This window comes from Macrobrachium rosenbergii, chromosome 37 (genome assembly GCF_040412425.1).
Source record: "Macrobrachium rosenbergii isolate ZJJX-2024 chromosome 37, ASM4041242v1, whole genome shotgun sequence".
In the NCBI taxonomy this organism is placed as follows: Eukaryota; Metazoa; Arthropoda; class Malacostraca; order Decapoda; family Palaemonidae; genus Macrobrachium; species Macrobrachium rosenbergii.
The window spans coordinates 43,149,638-43,175,128 of NC_089777.1; the positions used below are offsets into that span (position 1 = coordinate 43,149,638).

At 43.1% G+C, this 25,491-nt stretch overlaps 1 protein-coding gene across 1 annotated transcript; it reads right to left on the reverse strand.

The window, feature by feature from the left end:
• Positions 1 to 554: 554 nt before the first annotated feature.
• On the reverse strand, positions 555 to 914 carry LOC136825216 (cerebellar degeneration-related antigen 1-like). Its single transcript, XM_067081240.1, has one exon. It carries the CDS (start codon positions 912 to 914, stop codon positions 555 to 557), a length of 360 nt encoding a protein of 119 aa, XP_066937341.1.
• Positions 915 to 25,491: the final 24,577 nt, after the last annotated feature.

Here is a 25,491-nt window from a genome sequence, read left to right on the forward strand (position 1 = left end):
CTCCGTGCAAAATTTTTCATTTCACATTTCGGAGTTGTGAATTATTTAGGCGCAAACAAACTCCCACGTGGGACAAGATGAAATCAGTTTGCATTGCTGAAATACTCTCTCTCTCAGGTTAGCTAAAACTAAGTTCAAGTGTTAAGAAAGCGAAATTTGAACTCCGTTTTGAGGCAAAATTACAAGGCTATTTCACCATTATCTGCCCATCCCGGGAATTTCCCCGCAGTCAGGAAAGCCCAGACAGTGTTTTGTAAGCAAAAGGGTTCATTCAACCATTGTCTAAAAATAACCCGCATCAGCCTAGAGTCAGACGACCTTCGCCCCCGCCCTTCCCCTCCCTGCATGCCTACCCAAATCTTCATTCATTGCCCAAGTAGTTTGTCCCCGTAACTTTGTCCATACTCAAACGCCACTCTCAGCAAAATTTTGTTTTCCAAATTCCACGTCCTAGGGACGAACCCAATTTCCAAGTCCTATGGGACGAATCCAATTTCCAAGTCATACAAGATGGAATTTCCAAGTCCTACAGGACAAATCCAATTTCCAAGTCCTCAGAGATAAAATACAAATTCCACATCCTCCGTGATGTCCTCAAATTCCACGTCCTCCATGACATCCTCAAACACGTCCTCCATGACGTGCTCAAATTCCACGTCTTCTGTGACGTCCTCAAATTCCACATCCTCCATGACATTCTCAAACACGTCCTCTGTGACATCCTCAAATCCCACATCCTCTGTGATTTCCTCAAATTCCACGTCCTCCGTGACGTCCACGAATTCCACGTCCTCCATGACGTCCCCAAATTCCACGTCCTCCTCAATGTCCCCAAATTCCACGTCCTCCGTGACATCCACAAATTCCACGTCCTCCGTGACGTCCACAAATTCCACGTCCTCTGTGATGCTCATCCTATTCCTTGTGCCACGTGACGAAACAAATTCCACGTCCTCCGCGACGAAATTAGTTCTATGTCTTACGAGACAACAAACCTACTATCCCCGCAATAACCGGCCAAAGCCATGGGAGAGATAAAGTATATTTTTTCATTTTAGCCATTCAGGCCACCCCCACGTCTTATTAAGATAAAATAATTCCAATCACCTGGTTGCCCCACCAAAATGTGTTCCCAATCCCATTTATTTCTGAATCCAAATTCATTTAACTTTAGAGGGCCCGACCAACTAAATTTCTCAAAATGTCGACTCCAAGAGCCCAACACAATGAGGACTTTAAGTTCTACATGCAGGCAGGAAAAGACCTGGGAATGTCAGGTCAAGAATTACGGGACTGGGTCCAAGGGAACCTAGACGCTGCAAAGGCAGAGAGGGAGATAGAAAGAAAAGAAAGGGAGAAAGAGAATTGCCCAGGAGAAGAGAGAGAAGATAGAAAGGCAAGAATGGGAGAAAGAGAGAATTGCCCAGGAGAAGAGAGAGGAGATAGAGAGGCAAGAGAAGGGGAAAGAAAGAATCGCCCAGGAGAAGAGAGAGGAGATAGAGAGGCAAGAGAGGGAGAAAGAGAGAATCACCCAGGAGAAGAGAGAAGGCAGAAAGAATTGCCAAGGAGAAACGAGAGAAGTTAGAGAGGCAAGAGAGAGAAATAGAGAGGCAAGAGAGAGAGAAAGAGAGAGAGGCCAAAAGAGAGGAATGAGAACGACAGCGCGCCCCTGAACTCCAAGTGTTGGCCCAAAGGTGCCTCTCCCCGCTCCTGCTGGTGGGATGGCGCCCTCAGCTAGGCCCATTCGTTTATGCCGGTGGACTGAGGCAGGGCCCTGCAGTATGGTCTTGCGGGCCAAAAGGGTCCTGACTGCTCGCCCTCTCCCCGCTGAACTTTCCCTTGTTCTTACCAAATTCCTCGGAGGGAAGGCACCGATTGCCTATCATGCCCTCCTGGTGGAGGGCCGGGGAGATTGGGAGGTCGTACGCCAAGCTGTCACCAAGGTGTACGACATCACCCCTGTGTGCTGGATGAGACAATAGAGAGGGCAGACAAGAGATATAGGCCAGACATGGTCAGATTGGGTGTACCACTCGGAACGGGCATTAGCGAAATGGCTCAAGTCTGAAGGGGCCACCAGCACAACCGAGGTACTCGAGAAGTTTAAGTTACAACTTTTCCCTGCTCTTTTGCCCTCCCGCTGTGGCCACACATTTAGTAGAAAAAGCCCTGCGACACTGACAGAGTGTTGGTGCATAGCTGATACGTGGGAGACTCACCACCCTCAGGAGGGGATGAATGCAGCGGAAGATCGATCCCCGCCCTTCTTCGGGGATCTGCTCCCCCCAAGAATGGGAACTCTTGGAAAACACTAAAGTGCGGTATTTGTAAAAAGCCGGGGCAATCCTCTGACCAGTGCTGGAATCGCCCCACAGCCCCCTCTCACCACCCTCCGCAGCCACCCCAGCCTTCTCCTGCGCCTGCCTCCCGACCGCTGCTAGCAGTGGGCACCGTGCCCCGACGGGAGTTCCGCCATGAAATCTGCCACGACTGCAGAAAGCTGGGACATTACTCCTCCGCCTATAAACTCTGCCCTCGACACAACCAGCCCAACACAGTGGGCACTGTAGCTTGTCCTAAACAGCCCACAGTGTGGATTGGGCTTGAGTCCATGAGGTCGAGCCTCCGGATGGGTCCAGTACTCCCTGGAAGTTAGAAAATATAGTCGATACTAGGTCAGAGGTGAGACTTATCGTACACAGCAAGGTACCCCCACCCCCGGAGCTGTCATCCGCGAGGACGAACGGATGACGATCCTCTGGGTGAATGGGGACCAAAAGGACCTCCAAACAGTCAGATTGAGGGTCACCACAAGTGACGCCTCTAGAGAAAAGGAGCACCTCTTCAGCCTAGCCGAAATGTTAACAACTGGGAAGCCTCTTCTCCTGGGACAAGATCTGGTACAGTGGCGGGATCCCTCGATTCCACTTCACTACCTGAAGCCATACAAACCCATGGGCTCCCCAAGGCCACCTCGAAGAAATCAGGAGGATCTGCTTCCCCCTGGCCTGTCCCTAGGATCAATCCCTTGGCTCTAGGAGCCCCCCCCCCCGGCCTCTGAAAAGGCAGAGACCAGTCCACCATCTACCACCCTCCTCACACCGGGCAGCAGCTGCCCTGCCCTCCCTGCGAGGGGAGAAGTTAATAGAACCCCAAAATGCAGATGCCTCAATACAATGCCTCTGCAGGGAAGCCGCCACCAGCGAGGATGCCCTCACTGACCTGGTGAGAGACACCTTCCTGCTGGAGGCTGATCTCTTGTACGAGGTAACCCGGGGGCCCAATGAGCTGCCCCAGGTACGCCATAAGCTTGTGGTAGTCCCCCCGGTCCTGCAGAAAGATGTGCTGAGTTTAGCCCATGATGGCATCAGCGGGCACTTCGGTGTCGCACGAACCGCTCGTGCCGTTGAGAGCAAATCCCACTGGCCTGGACTCTGGAAAAGTGTTAAACAATTCGTTGCCTCCTGCCTGACCTGTCAAGTGTCGGAAAACCCTAATGAGGTTGTACCAACAGCCCCCCTCCGGAATATCCCCTCCACCGGCATCTCCTTCAGGGATGACGTCATCGATTATTTTACTCCGCAGGGGAGAATGAAGAATAAATCAGGAAATGCCCATTGCCTCATCACCATAGATCGCTTTACCCGATATCCAAAGGCAATTCCAGTGAGGAGCGAAAGCTTGAAGAATGCAGTTAAGGCCCTAGTGAAGTTCTTCTGTCGGTTCAGGATTCCCACCACTATACAAACAGACCTAGGTCGACACTTCATGTCAAGAGAGTTCCGTGACGGCATGGCCAGTCACGGAATAAAACATTTTCACTCAACGCCCTACCATCCCGAGAGCCAAGGGATAATTGAAAGGTTTCACCAATCATTATCCACGACGCTCAAGAAATTGGAACATGAGGGAGGTGGCTCGTGGGAGGACAACCTTCCGTATGCCCTTTTTGCCGCTCGCCACTCTCCCTCCGAAACCACAGGGTATAGTCCCTTCGAGCTGCTATACACTCACTCCACCCAGGCGCCCCTCGACATACTTTATGACGTGTGGGCGGACCCCGCTTACACGGATTGGGCGGAAGAATTGCCAAGTATACAAAAGAACCTTCGGGTGGCTTGGGCAGTGGCCCAGGCCACAGAGGCGACCACCCAAGAACGGGTGAAAATAAGATTTGACCAGACAGCCCGCTCTCGCTCCTTCGAAACGGGGAGATCAGGTCCTAGTCCTCCGGACGGATGCCATGAGACCCCTCGAGACTCACTTCTCAGTCCCCACGAAATCTTGGGAAAGCACAAGGACCTAAATTATCTCGTAGACTGCGGGAAAGGAGGGCCAAGTGGCTACACATAAACCTCCTAAAACCTTACTGAGCCCGTAGTGAGGAGGTACCCGAAGATGACCCACCAACTTTTGGGGCAGTAGTTGGCACTGCTGCCCTGACCCACATGCCCACAACTAATTCGGAAATACTCGAAAACATAGAAGAAATTACTCCCGGTCTCGCTACCGCCCACCGGGAGGATATCCGACAGATATTGACTCGTCACTCTCGGGTCGTCCGGGACACCCTTGGGTCCACAGACGTTCTACAACATTCAATAAACATCAGAGAGGGTGTAAAACCCATAGCTCAGGGATACTACCAGGTCATCCTGGATAAGCCTGTAGGATCAAGGAGCAGGTCAAGCTTCAACTCGACCTCGGCCTTATAGAACATAGCCGCAGCACCTGGGCTTCATCAGTAGTTCTAGTACCAAAGGAGGGCGGTGGAGATAGACTTTGCGGCGATTTCCGAAAACTGAATGAAGCAACGGAGTCGGAACCTTATCCCCTTCCTTGGATTGAGGCTTGCTTAGATAGCCTGGGGAGTGCTCCTTATCTAAGCAAGATTGACTTGGAGAAGGGCTATTGGCGAGTCCCACTGTCTGAGGAGTCGCTCCCTCGGGCAGCGTTCATAACTCCTAGTGGAATCTATCAATGCCGAGTTATGCAATTCGGTTTAAAAAATGCTCCCAGCTGTTTCCAACGTCTGATGAATGAGGTACTGGCGGGCATAAAGTACTGTGTGGTATACTTGGACGACATCGTCACCTACACCAGCACCTGGGAAGAGCACTTAGAGATATCAGAGCAAATTTTAACTGCCCTGGGAAAAGCCAACTCAGTAATTAACCTGGAAAAGTGCCAGTTCGGAGTCGGGGAAATTACGTACTTGGGCCATCAAGTATGAAATGGGCGACTAGTGCCAAAAGAGGCAAATATAGAAGCCATAAGGAATATGGCCTACCCACGAACCAAACGGGATGCCCAACGCTTCATTGGATTGGTGCAGTACTTCCGAAGATTTATTCCAAACTTCGAGGATGCTGCTGCCCCCATCACAAACCTCTTCCGGGGAAAGCAGCCCTTCAGGTGCACAGAAGAGTGCAAAAGGGCATATGATAATTTGAAGGCCGTCTTAATCACCAGCCCGGTACTGAACACCCCCGACTACGAACGTCCCTTTTGCCTAGCAGTAGATGCCAGCGACGTCGGCATCGGAGCAGTAATGTTCCAGGAGAAAGAGGGAGTTAGGCACCCAGTGGCATATTACGCCAAGAAATTGAAACCTGCAGAAACCCGTTATAGTATCATCAAAAAGAAATTGCTAGGAATGGTACTGCGATGAGACACTGTGAGTCATACCATGCTGACCACACCTTCCCACTAACGGTGTATACTGATCATAACCCCCTGCGGTATCTAACTACTTTCAGGAATCAGAGTAAACATTTAATGCGGTGGTGCCTTGATCTCCAGGACTATAACTGGAGAATGGAGGACATCAAAGGCACCAATAACAAGATCGCCAACGTCCTATCCCGGCATCATAGCGAGTAATACCCTGGGGCCTTGCTAGTGCCCAAAACGCCATCTCAGGGCAAGAAAACCCAATGGTTTCAGCTGTAAAAGGCGGGTCTGAGCCAGTACTTATTAAATGCAGGGGGTGTGGCCCACCAGCCAGATGGTGGTGGCACGTTCCCCTGCCTTCTTGTAATCCCAGGAACTTCATTCCACCCCCGAATTCTGTTTTAGCTTGCTCAATTACGTGTAAAGTAGAAGGCCCTTGAAACCTTTGAATGAAAATTAAGCCGTCAGGTGAGAAAGAGTTGCTTCCCCTGATCATTTCTTAGGCACTCAGTGCCACTAAGGCAGTACCACGCTAGGCACCACCCACCAGTACTTGAAAGCAAAAACACGAGATGTGTATCATAATGTTAGAGCCTCTTAAAGGCAAACTAACCGCATGCCTCTGTTTATTTAGAATTAAGGACAAGTATATGTAATTTAATTATTAATATTTTGACACCCGCCTCGAATTACCTTGACCTCGTAATCTTAAATAACTCATGCTCTTAGAATCAAATGAAATTAATACGCCATGGTATTAAAGTAAAGTAATATCAGTTTGTGTTGGAAGGAGTATCCTAGTAACATAACGTAAAGCATCTTTTCCGACTTCTTGATTATCAACATGAGTACCCGAATGAAGGTGCGTATGTTATCTTCCATGGGGAGCTATTATAATTAGCAAGAAGTCGCTAAAAGTCGACCCTTTAGAATGTTGAGAGTGGGACTGTTGCTGCATGCCCAACCCAAGTTGACCCAGATACCAACATATAAAATTTATCAGTATTCTGATCTTTCCCTTCCTGGGACAGACATTTGGATAGCACGGTCAAAAGGGGCAAGGATAAGAGGTTGAGTGCCACTCCCTTAAGTAGTTTAAATGAACTAAGCTGCTTAAAACAACCATTCTATGAGGCGGAGTGATCGTGCTGAAATGTCTTTCCACAGGACACCTGGGGAGATGCAAGCAGAAGACACCTGGAAGATAACACATCTTGGGCATGGTCACCATATGGGCCTGACATCGGGGCCCCTACCCTCGTCAGATGCCTTAAAAGGAGCCAGAACAGGAAGATCTTTGCAGTTAGCCAGACACGAGCGGGAGATCGCTATGAGACGCTGAGAGTCCCCCCGCCCCCATCCCCGTCACCACCTGAACCTCCTGACTTGGATCCATTTCCTTCGTCACCACGTGAATGGACATTCCATGTAAACTAGTGTATAGTGCCATGAGTGTGATTGCCCTTCGTCATTCTTCGCCAGAGACCCGCTCCCACCCCACGGTAAAGTACAAGTGAAGGCTTTTCAGTCACAGCATTTTCCCCTTAGAAGTATTTATTGAGTGCCAGTACATCTCTGTATCCATTGTGCCATTTTACCCAGTGCTATTTCAAGTGTTTTTAGTGTTCCAGTGTTAAGTGTTCATTCATTCCTTTAATCTCTCTTACAGAGGGACCCATTTGCTATGGACTCTTCTTGGGCTGTGCCTTGCAACCATTCAAGTCTCCAGTAGGAAGACCTCCAGGCTTTGCAAGCCTCAATATTATTTACTTTTCCATTCTTTTATCATTTTATTGTAAATACAATTACTTTAGTTAACCCCAGTGTTTATGTAACATTCGCTCATGAAGTAGAGCCATAGGCTCATATGAAACATCCCTTTTTCTTTTCTTTTTATGATTCCCTGGACAGTAAAGTCAGATTTTCAAGGCCAAGTGAGTAAAATTCCGTTGCTGACCTGTTAAGGTGTTTTACAAATCCAGAAAACCAGGAAAATCATATATATATATATATATATATATATATATATATATATATATATATATATATATATATATATATATATATATATATATATATATATATATATATATGTATATATATATATATATATATATATATATATATATATATATATATATATATATATATATATATATATATATATATATATATATATACATACATATATATAATCAAGAAGCTACAGAATGTTGTTTAATATCAATTCACACTTCTTCCAGGAATATTCCCAATGGGGAATTATCACCGATGGGGAACTTTATAAATGATAAATGAATCGGTACCACCGGGTCTCTATCCTGCAACACAGTACCTTCCAACAACTCTAGTCGACGGTCAAAAAAATGAGCCACCAAGAGAGGTATATAAATTAATGCAGAATCGAGAACGTGAAATTGCACTTAGGTTCGGCATTGACCCACCTCCACCATGATAGCTCATTGGTACCTTTGGTACACACAGCTCTTACTTTAAAATTTTTATCGCACTGTCATTTATATACAATCATGAAGCTACAAATCTTGTTTAATATCAATTCATGCTACTTCAGGAATATCCCCGATGGGGAATTATCACCAAAGGGGAATTTTTTAAGTAATAAATGGATTGGTACCTGGGTCTCGACCCTGCAACACAATACCTTCCAACAACTCCAGTCAATGGTCAAACCACTGAGCCACCAAGATAGGTATATAAGTTAATGCCGAATCTGCTGTACTCATTTACGTGTCGAGAGTGGGAAAATGTACTTAGCTTTGGCATTAACCCACCTCCACCATGATAGCTCGTTGGTACTTTTGGAACATGTACCTCTTATGAAATTTTTATCACACCGTGATTTATATACAATCATGAAGCTACAAATGTTGTTTGATATCCAATTCACACTGCTTCGGGAACATCCTGATGGGGAATTACCACCAAAGGGGAATTTTATAAGTGATAAATAGATCGGCACCGCAGGTCGTGATCCCATGACACAATACCTTCCACAACTCCAGTCGACGGTAAAACCACTGAGCTACCAAGAGAGGTATGTAAGTTAGTGCCGAATCTTGTTGGAAGATATTGTGTCACAGGCTCGAGACCTGGCAGTACCGATCCATTTATCACTTATAAAATTCCTCTTCAGTGATGATTCCCCATCAGAGATATTCCCGATGTAGCGTGAATTGGATATTACACAACATTTGTAGAATCATGATTGCATATAAATGACGGTGTGATAAAAATTTCATAATTAGAGCTGTGTGTTCCAAACGTACAAATGAGCTATCATGGTGGAGGTGGGTTAATGCCAAAGCTAAGTACAATTTCTCGCTCTCAATTAGTAAATATGTATGGCAGATTCGGCATTAACTTATATACCTCTCTTAGGTGCCCCTGTGGTTTGACTGTCGACTGGAGTTGTTGGAACATATTGTGTCGTGGGATTGAGAACAACAATACCGATCCACTTATCATTTATAAAATTCCCCTTCGGTGATAATTCCCCAACGGGGATATTCCCGAAGTAGTGTGAATTGCTATTACACAACATTTGTAGCTTCATGATTGTATATAAATCATGGTGTGATAAAAATTTCATAATAAGGAGCTACCATGGTGGAGGTTGGTTAATGCCGAAGCTAAGTACAATTTCCCGCTTTCGACAGTTAAATAAGTACGGCACATTCGGCAAAACTTACATACCTCTCTTGGGGGGTCAGTGGTTTGACCGTCGACTGGAGTTGTTGGAAGGTACTGTGTCACGGGATCGAGAACCTACGGTACCAATCCATTTATCACTTATAAAATTCCCCTTCGGTGATAATTCCCCATCGGGGATATTTCCGATGTAGCGTGAATTGGATATTCAACATTTATAGCTTCAAGATTGTATATAAATCACAGTGTGATAAAAATTTCATAATAAGAGCTGCATTCCAAACGTACCAATGAGCTATCATGGTGGAGGTGGGTTAATGTCGAAGCTAAGTATAATATCCCTCTCTCTACGGGTAAATAAGTACGGCACATTTGGCATTAACTTATATACCTTTCTTGGTGGCTCAGTGGTTTGACCGTCGACTGGAGTTGTTGGAATGTATTGCGTCACGGGATCGAGACCTGGTGGTACCATTCCATTTATCACTTATAAAATTCCTCTTCAGTGATAATTCCCCATCGGGGATATTTCCGATGTGGCATGAATTGGATATTAAATAACATTTGTAGCTTCATGATTATGTATAAATCAGTGTGATAAAAAATTTCATAATAAGAGGTGCTTGTTCCAAAGGTACTAATGAGCTATCACGGTGGAGGTAGGTTGATGCCAAAGCTAAGTACAGTTTCCTCTCTGTCGACGGGTAAATAAGTACAGCACATTCGGCATTAACTTATATACCTCTCTTGGTGGCTCAGTGGTTTGTCCGTCGACTGGAGTTGTTGGAAGTTATTGCGTCATGGGATCAAGACCCAGCGGCACCGATCCATTTATCACTTATAACATTCCCCTTCGGTGATAATTCCCCATCGGGGATATTCCCGAAGTAGCGTGAATTGGATATTAAACAACATTTGTAGCTTCATGATTGTATATAAATCACGGTGTGATAAAAATTTCATAAAAAGAAGTGCGTGTTCCAAACGTACTAATGAGCTATCATGGTGGAGGTGGGTTAATGCCGAAGCTAAGTACAGTTTCCGCTGTCGACAGGTAAATAAATGCAAAGCAGATTTGGCATTAACTTATATACCTCTCTTGGTGGCTCAGTGGTTTGACCATCGACTGGAGTTGTTGGAAGGTATCGTGTCGCGGGATCGAGACCCAGCGGTACCGATCCGCTCATCACTTATAAAATTCCCCTTCAGTGATAATTCGCCATCTGGGATATTCCCAAAGTAGCGTGAATTGGATATTAAACAACATTTGTATCTTCATGATTGTATATAAATCACAGTGTGATAGAAATTTCATATATATATATATATACATATATATATATGTATTATATATATATTATATATTGTGTGTGTATACAAGCACACACATATATATATATTGTTACGTCCTGAGTCCGGCTGGAAGAATTAAATGGAATTTCAAATTAAATTTTGCCTGGGGCCAACACCTAGATCTCAGAACATTAGCAATAAATGTAATTAATAGTATGACTTACCTTGATATTACATCTATTTAAAGAAAATGGGAATGTCGCCTTTCAAATCAGTTGGTTAGATTAAATTAATTTATTTACAGATTTGCAACTAGAAATTAATATGGACAGGCTGACCATTCTGCAATCAAGGTACATGCAATGTGCCCTAAAAAAGTGTAACTACAGTTAGCAAATAAATAAATGTGACAAATCTTATAAAATACTTAAGACTGAAGGATAAAATTATTTTACATTAGCACAATGTTAACAGTGTTGCATGTGGCAAGGTGGAATTGAGTCTTCTAGGCAATTGTTTCACAAGGGTAGGGGCAGACTCAAAAAGCCAGAAAACAGGATTCTGGAAAAGAATTCCAGGTCAGCATTCATTCACATAAAGACTTTCTCTCACATGAAATTATTTATTCACGATGGAGGGAATTATTATTAAGATTTAATTAACACATGGTAGCAGTATGGTGGTAATGCTCTAATTATTATCACAGAACAAACTTAATTTAGGCTTGGACCAAGTCATGAGGGAAAATGTGCATGCTAGGATGGGGGAAACAAAGAGACTTCGTTTTGGGAGAATGAAAAGTTGGAAATTCTGAAAACTGAGAGAAATTCAGGAATAGGAAAAGAACACTGGCATTACTTGCAACTTCAGGATGAACCTTATTGCATCTGTGCATGGGTCTTGTTTGCAAAAGATGGATTCAGGCCACTCTTTTAGCAGTTCCGACACGTGGCCAGTGGCTGGGAGGACAGAAATCACCAGACTTGGTGCAATTAAAAGTGAAGCGACCTTGCACTTTGGTGTTGGGGCACGGAGTGAGAGTGATTCAGGTCACAGCGTTGTTCCCTTGATTCTAGCAGCGAGCACAGGACAGCGGTACATCTGAAAGAAGCAAATAACAGCCAGCACAAAGGTAATAGGGAAATAGGTCTTATAGTTAAGACTAAGGGTCAGCCTAATGGCCCATGTACTATCATGACCTGTCCTTGTGCCCTAATGGCTTTCTGTCCCCTAATCTTGTACGATAGTGGGGTAGGACGCCTACATTCTGTCCCTCCTGGTGGTGGTCTCCTCCAGCCACCATGAAATATGACTTCCTAGCTAACAGGATGGAGAGGCAAATTTGTAAATATGTAAGAGCTCCCCCCCCCCCTTAGAGAAATTCCCTCCCTTTCAGGCATGAAGGCCTGTGCTAAGTAAGTTATTTGTCTCAACTAGTCAGTTAGCTTCCCTAAATGAATCTTACTTTTGCAATGCATCTAACTAAAATGACCTTACCCAACTGCTAGCAGAGGATACTAGTTTTACTTACTCACTACAGCAGAGCCTAACACTATATAAAGGTATCTACAGACTTCTGTTGGCTGTCTCTGACTAGAAGGGAACTTTATTCCTAGGCAAAGGGTACAAGTAAAATTGTGTCTTGTTGGCATGGTCTACTATCCTACTGCCATGGTATTAAATTAAATGACACTGACCTAAATAAATGCAATTATTTACAGACTACATAATCCTTTATGTTACAACGTACACAATATTCGGACATGAGCAACCTGAAAGATTAATTATGCTAAGCGGTCAGGAGTGTACCAGCTTGAGTATTGGCCAGTTTTATATAAGTAACTTACCAAGTAATTAGTTCATAGCTATAGTTTCCACTTTAACGGCAGCTTAGATTCAAAATTTCGCGAGTAGCGCTTCAGTATAGTTTGTGTAGGTGATCAGCCCATCCCACTAACAGAATATTGGAATGACCTAGCAAACAATTTTCATTTGTTTCCTGCCATCCGTGGTGGCAACACCTGGTCTGGCGGTAGCATTTTCATTATTTTCCGGATTCCAATGGAGGATTCTTTAAATCAACCATCGGAATGCGTATATTGGAGCTTTCAAACTGAAATCTTTCATGATGAGTTTTTCCTTATTTTGTTTTACGTTGATTCAGTCATCATTGAGGTGCTGGTAAACAATGCCATTTGCATTGATGGTTTGTTTACTGGTTAGGCTTCTGGCATCGTCGATAATAGTTTTGCAGTAAAATTAATTCTCGGATGTTTCGACTTTCCATTGTAAAAGTAAACTGTATGTTATGCATTTCATTAGCCATAACTTTGGCAGTTTATGAATTGTTTCCCCGCTATAAACAACTAGCGAGCCCCCGATAATAGTTTTGTTTTTAAAAGTAATTCTCGAGTGTTACGACACTCCGTTACAAAGTAATTGGGCTAGACACTATTATAAAATAATTGGTGTATGCTAGGCCATTCATTAGGCTATAACCTTTGCAATTTATGAATTGTTTCACGGCCTTAATATGTTAGTGATTGTAGATAATAGTTTTGCCTTAAAAGTAATTCTTGGATGTTACGGCATTCCTTTTTAAAGTAATCGGAGTAGGCTACGCCTTTTCATTAGGCATTAACTTTTGCAATGGAGAGAATTGGGGGTTTTTGTTGGCGTAAAGTAACGAATTGACGTTCTCGACAGCCGAGAACCAGCTCATGCTATGAACCTTGCTGGCACTGCTCTCTGGAGCCAGCTTTGCCCCTAGCACCCTCTTTCATGTGCTCGGAACCAGCGTTAGCGCCCTAGCGCTATTTCTCTCCTACTATCCGTTTTAGATATTAACCTTGTTATAGTGAAGTATAGTGCAGTGGAGGAGGTGACTAATCGTCCCCCAATGCTCCTAGACAGAAGGTCCCTGTCAAACTCCCCTGTAAACCTGAGAGGAGGCAAACTGGAAGTCCAAGGGAGGTCGGGGAGTTTCATACGGGTTGTTGCCCCCTTCAGTCGAGCTGTTGCGGTCCCAGGTATCGGCAGAGAGCCACTGGAAAGGCATCTTGTTGGATGTGTAGTGGAGGAGGTAACTATCCAGCCCTATTGGATTTCATAAACCCAGTCCCTGTCAAACTCCCCTGAAACCTGGGAGGAGATATACTGTCGGTCCATGTGAGTCTGAAAGGGTTTTATCCCCGGATAGTTACCCCTCAGTCGAGCCTGTTGTCTGCAGGTCTCAACGGACAGCCTTTGAAAAGACGTCCATGAAGATGTGCTTACCTTGGCCATACTGGCGCCGATGAAATTTTTCGGTTTACGGATCCCAGTGTGAACAAGATTAGGATTCCAGTGTGGACAAGAGGCTCCATTGACACTTTCAGGATCCCAGTGTGGTTAGTTATGGATCAAAGTGTAGGCTAGTGACGCCAATGGCGTTTTTTTTTTTATTTATCTCAGCCATTGTAAAGATATATTTCCCAGTTTTATTGCGTCTGTGGTTGTCGTCGTCATTGCTCTCCGAATCTGGACAGAGTCAGAGAGCATCCAAGCTCCGAGCACCCAAGTTCTGAGGGCCCAAGTTTTGAGCACCCAAGTTCCGAGCATCCAAGTTCTGAGCATCCAAGTTCCAAGCTACCTAGTTCCGAACTCCCGAGTTCCGAGCGTCCAACTTCTTAACGACCAAATTCTGAGTTCTGAGGCCCAAACTCCCAGTCCCGAGCTCCCAAGTTCCAAGTGCCAAAGTTCCGAACTCCCAAGTTCCAAACTCCCAAGTTCGAGTTCCAGAACTCCCAAGTTCCAAGCTTCCAACTTCCAGCTCTCAACTGGTGCCCAAATTCAGTTCTGAGTGCCCGAGTTCCAAGCACCTGAGTTCCAAGCGCCCAAGTTCCGAGTTCTGAACTCCCAAGTTCCAAGCTCCCAACTTCTGAGCTCCCAACTTGAGCACCCAAATTCCAAGTTCTGAGTGCCCCAGTTCTGAACTCTTAAGTTCTGAGCTCCCGAGTTCCAAGCGCCCAAGTTCCGAGTTCCTAACTCCCGAGTTCTGAGCTCCCAAGTTCTGAACTCCCGAGTTCCAAACTCCCGAGTTCTGAACTCCCGAGTTCCAAACTCCCGAGTTCTGAACTCCCAAGTTCCCAGCTCCCAGGTTCCAAGAGCCCTAGTTCCGAGCTCCTGAGTTCCGAGACCCCAACTTCCAAGCTCCCGGGTTCTGAGCGTCCAAGTTCCAAGCTCTCAACTCCCAAGAGCCCAGTTCTGAGCGTCCATATGTGTCCGAGTGCCCAGTGTCCGAATTCATGTTTGCAAAGCCACCTGTATCCTATGTCCACTTGTCCCCCTGTCCGTTTTGAGCCAGCTATCAGTTATCTGACATCACACTCAGGACTACGGCCGTTACCTCTTCGCTTTTTTATGTTGGTTTCATCCACTCCTTTGCTTTGTTGGAGACCATTCAGCACCAACTTAGTAATTTGTTGGGCCTGTTACACTGTCAATTAAAGTCTAGTGTCCAGTGTCAGAGCACCCAGTGCCAGAGTCTCAGCGCCTTGGATTGTTTCCGTGCCCTGTCATGTACGGACTTGGAAGAGTTTTTCCCTGTTCTTGTTTTGCATTCTCTAGAAGGGGATCTCTGGTGCTCTCTTCTACTGTGAGAGTCACACAGTTGCAATGGGTTGTTGCTCCTAAACGACGACGTTCTGACACTAGCTTCAGAGCGCTCAACATTTTTTCTTGAACTCTGCTCCTAGACAGTAGATGAAGGTCAAGAGGGAGACGATCCAGATAGTTCTTTCACCCACCCATTCTCCAGGGTGATTGGTTAGGAGCTTGGATATGCAGGGAGCACTCTTCCAGATCCCCGTCCAAACCCCAGAGAGCTTTTTAGTTCCGCCTTTCGGGACAGGGCTTCCCAATCAGGAGTCTTTGCTTTGACCTCCTGACTACTAGCTCTTCCCCTTTTGTCTGGGCATTACTTCAATCTTTACATGTCGACTGACTTCATTATCTTCGGGAAAAATGGGGAGGCTCTTGACAGTAACCTTCACTGGGACAGGGAAACAGCCGGACACCTCCGTGTTGTTTCTTAGCCCAGTTTTCTCTAGTCAGATTTCCAGTGGTGGCTGTCTGACCATGACTTGTGCAAGGGAATTCCTTCTTCTGCTGAGCTTAGTTCTTTTCTTCTCAGCAACTCAGATCTAGGTCAAAGGAGCCCATTTGAAGAACCAGGAAGATGTCCAGGACTTGGTCCCCAAGAAGAACGAAAACTCACTTATACTTTGGAGAGCTAAAGCATTTCCCTTATGCCCCTAGTACTGCTCGACTCTAGCTCTATGGTAGTGTGTTTGGGTCAGACCTCAGTCTTAACACATCTACTTAAGCAGGGAAGCTGGATCCAGCGTTTCCTCTCGACCAATCAGCAGAGTTCTTCCTCTGCTGACAGATCAATCAAGTCTTCTCATCACTGATTTATTCGGGGACCAAGCGTCGAAGGACGTACTGGGCCGTCAGAAGCTTGTCCTTCCCACCATGGCCTTTCGATCCCCTGAGTTGTCAGAATCTCTTTATTGTATAAAGTAAGCCAACCTTAGACCTGTTTGCCTCTTCAAGGAACCTTCTACATGGTCGAGAAGCCCTGAACAGTCTCAGAGTTAGTTTTCTGTTACCACAAACTCTTCAAGAAAGATCTTGAAGAGTACACTTCAAAACTGTCTTCAAACAACCCAGCTTCAGATACTACCCCAGGGTCTGCTCTTGCCCAGACAGGCGCCGGACTCAATCCGTAGGATTGTCTTTCGAAGAGTCTTCAAGGGAGGCTGTTGCAGAGGCTATTACAAGATTCAGAAGTCACCTCTTTCTCCGACTCCCAGACTTAGTGGTTGTCTTCCAAGGATGGTGTCTCAGACTCTTCGTCTCTTCATTTTAGACACTGGTGACCAGCTGCAGATTACCTCTTTGTTTCTGAGAAGATCTAGGTTCTCTCCTTTCCTTGAAGAGGTGCTGATCTATGCTTATCTCTGGTTACACAGAGTCCTGGGTCTTTCATCTACTTCTCAAAGACCTCACAAGCCTTTCCACACCCAGCTAGGAAGCAAGATGTGTTATCCCTTTTTTTTCCTCTTATTTTAGCCAAGAAACAACAATCCATCCGAGACCTGGACCCGTTCTCTTTTCCCTTAGAGCCCAACAGACATCCTGGCTTCCAGGGCCCAGCCAGCTCCTGAATCGAACTCACCTGGTGTCCAGCTCACCTGAGCACTAGCTACGAAGACCTGGCACAAAGCCAAGCAAAGCACCCAGAGACACCAACTCTGAGAAAGAGTGAACTCTCTGTCCAATTGAGTTTTCTTTTTTTTTAGGTAACCTGAAAGGACTTGATACTCTCCTTTCTTTGTCCAGCATGATTGGTCAAGAACCCCAGTCTCCCTTGGATTAAGAAGCGGGCTTTGACCTAATCCTTAAGAGAATTTCCCAAACACTCAGATTCAGAAGAACAACTTTGCACTCTTTTAGTGAAAGCTAAGGTTATCTGAGCAGCCCCTACGTCTTTAGCTTTCAGCCAGGCACATATGTCCCGGCACTTCCATTTGGCATCGGCGACCTACTGAAGCCTCATCGGCCTTCACGCCTCACATCCACAACGACCATTACTTCCATTCTGCATCGACCTACTGGAAGCCAATCATCCTCACATCTCTCATTATCTTAGAAGTGAAACCTGAACTTAGCCTGTTGGCACCAACTCTTTGGAGGAGGCACCAACTACAGCCTGTCACCAGCTTTAGAGCTTGAGAACCTTGAGTGCCAGACAGCTTGCCTGGCAGCCAGCTCACCTGTCAGCCAGCTCTGGGTCTGGCCCCAGCTCGATGGAACCCCAGCGCCCAGAGCTTCAGGCTCAACCCTGGTGCTCGAATGGCATGGTCGGGAGGAGCACCGCTTAAGGCAGCCCTCATGGCACGCTGCACCGACGAGAGGTGGAAGGAACATCTACCCTGGGTCCTGCTGGGTCTCTGCACAACGCGACCGGCTGCAATGGCGACGCCTCCTGCCTGAGAAAGTCTACAGGAGACACTGGCCATTCCTGGAGAATTCTTCCGCCGCCGGGTTGAACAGCTCCTCCCAAGGCATGAGGGGAACTCACACAGAAGTTCACGCCCTGCCAAGACCTTCACCGACAGAACCACCACTACAGCCCACCAGCCTTAGACCTGCACTATATCTTTTGTCAGGTGGACACCTGGGCCCGCCTCCCACCAGGCCCTGGCAGGGGCCCCACCGAGTCATCAGGTGGGCCGCCATGCCTCCTGACATCCACGGCCATGAAGACTGGGTCACCATAGACAGACTAAAGCCGGCATTCCTGTTGGACAGCCGGCACGTGCAGGAAGCAGGCAGGCGCCCCAGAGTTCCCTCAATACCTCCTCCCCGCAGACACACACCTGCCCCCCACCAAAGCGGGTCCGGGGCACCCAGGGACACATTGAGCCAACCCCAGATGTCAGTTCCACCAAGATAATTCATTAACACCTGTACCTTTTTCAGACATTACATGGAATGCCCATTTTACGTTGCAGTGAAACCCTTCTGTTTTTATTATGCATTTTCCGTTTGAAGTGTTTATTTTTATACACCATTCCAGGGTTCTAATGTAATGTAATGCTCTTCCTACAGGAAACTTGAACATTGTCCTGGAAGGACAAATATTTGGAAGTGGTGTTATTACTCTTACGGACTATATGGCTTGTATTGTGATCATCACGACCTTATTATTTTGCTTGATGACAAGGGGGTCATTGACTATTATTGTTTGGCGTAAAATAATAACTATGCTTGTTCGGGAATCAGTATTCCCTATAGTAATGTGTTCCTTTGATAGGGAGTGTGAGTCACTCCATTTCATGACCGTAGTTTATGGAGTTACTTTCGTTAAATTTGTCAATACAGTCTAGTTTTCTATAACAGTGTCTCATCCCAGTAGGCCTTTGTGTAAAGACAGGTTTAGAGAGAATCTTATGACGAAAAGAGAAGGGATCTGCTGACCCAGGTAAGCCACAGCTACCAGAAACATCTCGAGAAAGGTGAGATGCTAAATTCTGTTCTTAAAACAGATACTTCAATAGACAGCCGGCTCTCATACCTGGGCTGGATAACATATATATATATATATATATATATATATATATATATATATATATATATATATATATATATATATATATATATGTATGTATGTATGTATACATGTATATAATATATATATCAAAGATTCTATTAGATTTAAATATAGTGCGTTCTTGTGTATGTGTGTTTACATATATAAATATATATATATATATATACATATATATATATATATATATATATATATATATATATATATATATATATATATATACATACATACATATAAATATATTTATATATATAAATATATATATATATATATATATATATATATATATATATATCATATATACAAATATATACACATACATATATATAGAGATAGAAAGATATATATAATCAATCCCCTCTTCTAATGCCAATTCATTTTTTAACTGCTGAAACGTGGTTGAAAACCATATACAAAAAAGATAACTTTCACACAAATTTTATAAATATATATGTATGTGTGTGTGAATACTCGTATACAAATTCGGCAAAGTGAATTTCAGTATTTATTTCGTTTTGACTTTTGTTTGCATTAGCTTCCAATCTCCCTCCATTGACCCACTCTTTTCACTTTTTTCATTCTTTTTCCTGTGCGTTATATATTTATTTTCTTTTCCTACTATATTTCTGGTCGAAAAAATCTGGAAAAAGGGGGGAATGATTTCTGTTAATCCTGAAATGGATCTTCCAGGTTAGCAGCGCGAAAAGTGTCTATAGAGCTTCAATAGAAAGGAGAAGAAAAAATATCCCAGTTTTTCTTTAGTAATTTCAGTGAGTAGGTAAAAGTCTCCTCTGTGTGGGTGAGCTACTTCCATATTAAATGTCCATTTACCATTAAGGGGATAAGGGAACATTTTCCGTGAATGCAGGGACGGGGGATGTCATAAGGGGAGAGGGAGAGAGAGAGAGAGAGAGAGAGAGAGACGGAGGGGATTTTTATGTGCTGATAGAGTTCGTACATGGTACGGTTGTCCTATATTGTAAGAACAAGGTTTCGTGGAGAAAGATAGAAATGAAGGTGATTTTTATGTGCTTGTAGCGTGCATGCATGCCACAGTTTTGGCTGATATTGAAAGAACATGAGATGCTTCGGGGGGGGGGGAAGAGAGACGAAACGAGTAGCAGAAAATAAAGGAAGAATGATAAAAAGTGCGTTGGTTACAAATGGAAGAGAGAGATTAATTCTGATATTGGAGACTTGAAACAAATAAAGTGACAGGAAAACAGATTTTCCTCTGCTAAGAGAAAAGCTAGCTGTTTAAAAGTGGTGAGAGTCACCAAATTACATCGGATATGATGTCAAAAATGAATGGTTTGCAACCCTGTGCCCTGTTCTTTAGGGCATAAACTCGGAGAAAGATGATGATGATGATTAATATAAGTGGTATTGTTACAAGTTATTAAATCACCTGCACCAGTTCAGTCTTGAACAGGAAAGGATTTTAAATGAATTAAGTTTGAATAAAATTATTGGTATGATCATTTTTAAGGCTTTGAAGGCTGTTAACACCATATTACCTTGAGTGCTGCAATAGTATAGTAGTAAAAAACTACCCTTTGACCAAGAAATCCATAAATTGAAAGTTGAAAACTACAACAGTTTGTAACTTATTGCTTACATACATTCATATTACCAAAACCCAGATCCCTTACATATACGAAAACAGCATCTTTCAAAGTGAAAAGGCCAGTGAACAAATTTTGGAGAGCTAAAAGCGTAGTTTACAACTATAACTTAATAAGAGCATTCGATCTTCTTCAACTAACAGACTTGCTAGATTTTAGGTATCCCAAATGAAATCCTTTAAACATGCTTAAACGAACGTATATGTACAAATAGTCCGGCAAGTGCCACAAAAACAAATATAAAGGGGGAAAGTCAGTCACTCTCTCTCTCTCTCTCTCTCTCTCTCTCTCTCTCTCTCTCTGAGGGGAGTGGGAAGAAAGCCGTGACTCGCTTTCCTGAGTAACTCCCACGTCCTCAAGTAACAAAAAAATATGTCGCCAGCAAAAAAATCTTTGCTCAAACTTGCGATCGTATGTAGCGCAGTTTCCCTCCTCCTGAGTGGAGGGGAAGCATACCCTTCGCATTGTAGCGGCTGAGACGCCATGTCTGGCTGTCGTTTAAATTTCCCACCTGAGCATCTGATGGAATGGTGGGGGGGAGAGAGAGAGAGAGAGAAAGAGAGGGGGAGAGAGAGATAGAGAGGGAAGGGCGTAGAATGCCTTGTCGTCGCATGTTGCGACAGCCAGATAGATATCACTTATTTTTTTCCGGATCAAATTTCATTTCTGCTTTTACTGAGAAGAGGAAGGGAAGGATGCTGTTTTGCAACCCTGGAATGTCGAGCAATATTTCCGTTACGTCATCTGATGTTTGTAACGGTTATAATCTCTCTCTCTCTCTCTCTCTCTCTCTCTCTCTCTCTCTCTCTCTCTCTCTCTCTCTCTCTCTCAAGTTCATGGATATTGGTTTGTTGCAGATCTAATGTCAAGGAGTTACATTTCAGGATGTCTGGTTTTACCATTGTAAATGCTGCTGATTTGTATGATACCGGTTTGTTACATGTTTCACAGCCAATCATCCTTGAAAAATAAAGGATCTTCAGTTGTCATATTCATAATTCGAAGTTATTAAGAAGCAAATTATTTAGTAACGGTCAAAGAAGTGAGCAGATCTGTCTTGTTAACTCTTTCAGATTTCAGTGAACGAAAACTGCATAATCGTTTTCACAGGACCTTGGGTTTTCCCTAGGTTTTGTTACGGTTTGTTTAGACAGATTGGAAGGAAAAGTTGTATTGTGAATGTGTGCAAATAGCTCAAACAAGACAGACTTGTTATTAAGAAAGTGGAAGTTATTTGACAGGGAACACATAAAGCAAAAGAGTGCCAGATTTTTTACGAATAGCAGAAATTGATTGTACAATTTATTGGCATATATACAATATATATATATATTGTATATATATATATATATATATATATATATATATATATATATATATATATATATATTGCACCTTACACCTGTATGCTACGTATAAGTGGACAATAGCACAGATATTTTAATACAGAAGAGAGGAAAGTACAGTTTTTATCACATTTTCATTTAATAAATAAAAGAATCGCATGTAATTCTGAAAGAATCAGATTACTTTGTTTGAATACCTATAAACCTGGCGGGTAGGAAGAGATTTGAATGAGATTCACTAATAATACAACCAGTTTTTGTGGGGGCAAATTGTTGTACCCACTTTCACCTTCAAATTCGTTGGTTGTTTGTATATAGAGAACTCGCATGCTCACATAAAAACAGATGGATGGATGAATAGGTATGCCCACTGGTTCACGTAAACCTTGAAGACAAATTCTCAGTCTTGCACTTGGTAAGAGGATATCACCCACTGGAGCTACTTTTTCTGAAATAGAAAAAACTGACCATTAGAAAAAATGGAAAGTACATGTACCCGCACTCTCACTTACATTTACAGTGTGTGTGTATTTATGTATGTATTCTGTCCCTTCCTTTCTTCCTCCTCCTCCTCCTCCTTCTCCTCCTCTTGCGTTTGAAAGTGAGTTAGGATTAAAGGGCCATGAGATGGAGGTAAGATGGGTTCAAGTAGGCTCGGAAGGGGGAAGTTCAAGTAGACATATTATAACACTTTGAGAGGCTGTGAGGGCCAGGATTCCTCTCCCTCCACCACCCCCCTTCTTTGGACCACAACCCTGTTGCCGAAAAACTTCTAGACGTTATGACGATAAAATTGGCTTGTAACTACGTGATTTGATGGTCGTCTATCCTTAGGTTATTTTGAAATTGCTTATATGTTTTTCTGTGCCAAAAATGGCCACCCCGGAAGAATTTTAGCGCAATTTCCAGGTACAGTATATATTGTTTCTTTTCTTGTTTGGTAAGTGAGGTACACTTAAGGTTAAGGTTATGATTATGTTATTAATCCTAATGTTGGCATCGTCAAAGATTACCCAGAATTTTTCTTAACCTGCAAATCATTCTCAAACTGGGGAACCAGTTTTCATCAGCTAAGGCAAACAGATCTAAGAGAAGTTTTGTAAGCAAATAAAGAAACTTGATTAAAGACATGCAAATAAGGGCAAAGGGAAAACCAGATAGACTGGATAAATCAATGTCCAGGAGCGTGGCGCGTTAAGTCGACGTTACAGCCTCTCATAAACTTAAGAGCGTCATCCTCCATAACACTGCCAGCGAGGTTGTTACCCAGTTTTACGATATAGGATCCGAGAGCCCTCTGGATGTAGGTACTGTGACATCGTGACCTCTCGACAGGAAAGGACCGATAACATTCCGTAAAACTACTGTAGGTGCACTCGATCACTCTCTGAACTTTTCCCCATTAATGTAGGCAACACTTGAGTCATTTTGTCTAGGATAGGAGATAAATATTCCGGAATATTACTGAACCTCAGATAGAAGAACAACATTCAGTAATAGTGAAAAATAGGTTTGGAGCAATCGGCAATAATCCGCACAATATTACTCATAAGTATTTATTTCACCCGAGTCAAGCTGTATAACGTTCAGGCTACCATGCCACCAGCTGATCCGCTGCAAATCCTTTTTAGGAGAGGAGCTTTTTCGGGATAGATATAATGTCTGCTGTAAGAGTTGCGGGATTTTCATTTTGTATTATTATTATTATTTCGAGATCAGTCATATCAATAGTAAAAAAAAAAACATAAAAAAACATAAATTTCGGAACACTTCTCTGGGCCACTGAATGATGATGATGATGATGATGATGATGATTATTATTATTATTATTATTATTATTATTATTATTATTATTATTATGTATTGAGCATGCATCCAAAAGGATATGAACTTGCTTATCAAGATTCCGCAGAATAAAATGACCTTTTGGATATACAGGAAATAAAATCAAATAAAGAATGAATAGGATTAAATATATTTAATAACAATAACCAGATGTGAATATTTGTGGCTGATTAGAGCGAATAAAGAATAATAAAAAAATAATTATGAAGAAATAAGTAACGAAATAAATAATGCAAGGAGAGTGAGATTGGGTGTATCCTCTTTTATTATTAATACTACCAAGGCCATTACTACTTCTGCGAACCACTTGGGAAATTAATTTCTTCATGTTGTATCTTTAAAAGATGATTCATGAAAAATGGTCGTTTTGTATACCAACAATAATATTGATATAGATCTTGGCGCTGCCTTCATGGAAATAATTTTCCGTTTATGGAATCATTAGCCCAATAGCTGGATTCTCTCTCTCTCTCTCTCTCTCTCTCTCTCTCTCTCTCTCTCTCTCTCTCTCTCTCTCTCTCTCTCTCTCTCTCTCTGTCAGCATTCTTTATGGTATTGAAATGTATTTTCATGCCAGTATTTATAAGTACATTGCAAATATGCACGTAATATTGTGTATATATATATATATATATATATATATATATATATATATATATATATATATATATATATATATATATATATATATTGAGTTAAAAGTTAAAGTCCTCCTGGGCCTCTGTAGGCTCGTAGGGCAGGCGCTGATCTCCTGTTTCTTAGGCCGACAGCCAGTGGGGAACAGGTCCCAATGTCTATGACACGTGGCCAGTGTGTCACTAGGCCTACTGATATGTGTATATATATCTATATATACGGTATAATATATAATATATATGCATACATACATACATACTTACATATACACTTTTGATGTGGTAATCCTAACAGTCAACTCAGGTGCAATTACCTCTCGAAGACTTTGATTGAAGGGTACGGGGCAATGCCTGCATCTGATAGGGCCATGGATCGCTGCCAGTCTACCCAGCTGTAACTGGGTACCATTGTCAGCTGAGGTCAAGAGAAAGGGCGTGGGTTTGGCATCTTCATCCTTAGAGACTTGTTAAGAGACTGGAAGACTTTGACCTTTTGACGCTACCCATTAAAACGGAGAAGATGTACGAATAAAAAGTTAAGTATACCTTAGTTTAACCAGACCACTGAGCTGATTAACAGCTCTCCTAGGGCTGGCCTGAAGGCTTAGGCTTATTATGTACGGATATATATATATATATATATATATATATATATATATATATATATATATATATATATATATATATATATATATATATATATATATATGTATATATATTTATTTATACTTATATTCATAAAAAGTATGTGTGTTTACTAAAACTCTTGTAAACTTCTTACTGTTACTTATTGACTGACTTGCATATACTGTCTGCACCGTATACTGTACTTGAACTTCTTAATCATTTGTGTGTTTCTTAGCATACTCTCTGCCATGTTTATCTAATATATAAGAAGTTGGTGTGCATGAGAGAGAGAGAGAGAGAGAAGCTAGCAATAATGATGTAGTGAAGAGAAGGGCCAAGTTACACTCGAGAGGCCCCTTCAGCACCGTCGTTTCGGCAATGATAGATCGATCCACAAAGTATTTTGACAGAAAAATAAATGGACCCGACAGAATAGATGGGCATGAGTTTCCTCTCTGTTCTGTTCTGTTTTTTCTTTCTGTCTTTACCATTGTTCCTCTGTTGTTTTTGGTGCTGAAGTTGACGATGACCCTTGAACTTAGGATCTGCAGAGCTTTGAGAAAAATGAGATAATGAGTTTACGCTGTGGCACGTCGTCTTTTCTATGAATTGTTTAGGAT

Bases quoted from the DNA above. Each gene is read 5' to 3' on its own strand.
- LOC136825216 (XM_067081240.1), bottom strand. From the start codon at position 914: ATGAGCATCACAGAGGACGTGGAATTTGTGGACGTCACGGAGGACGTG.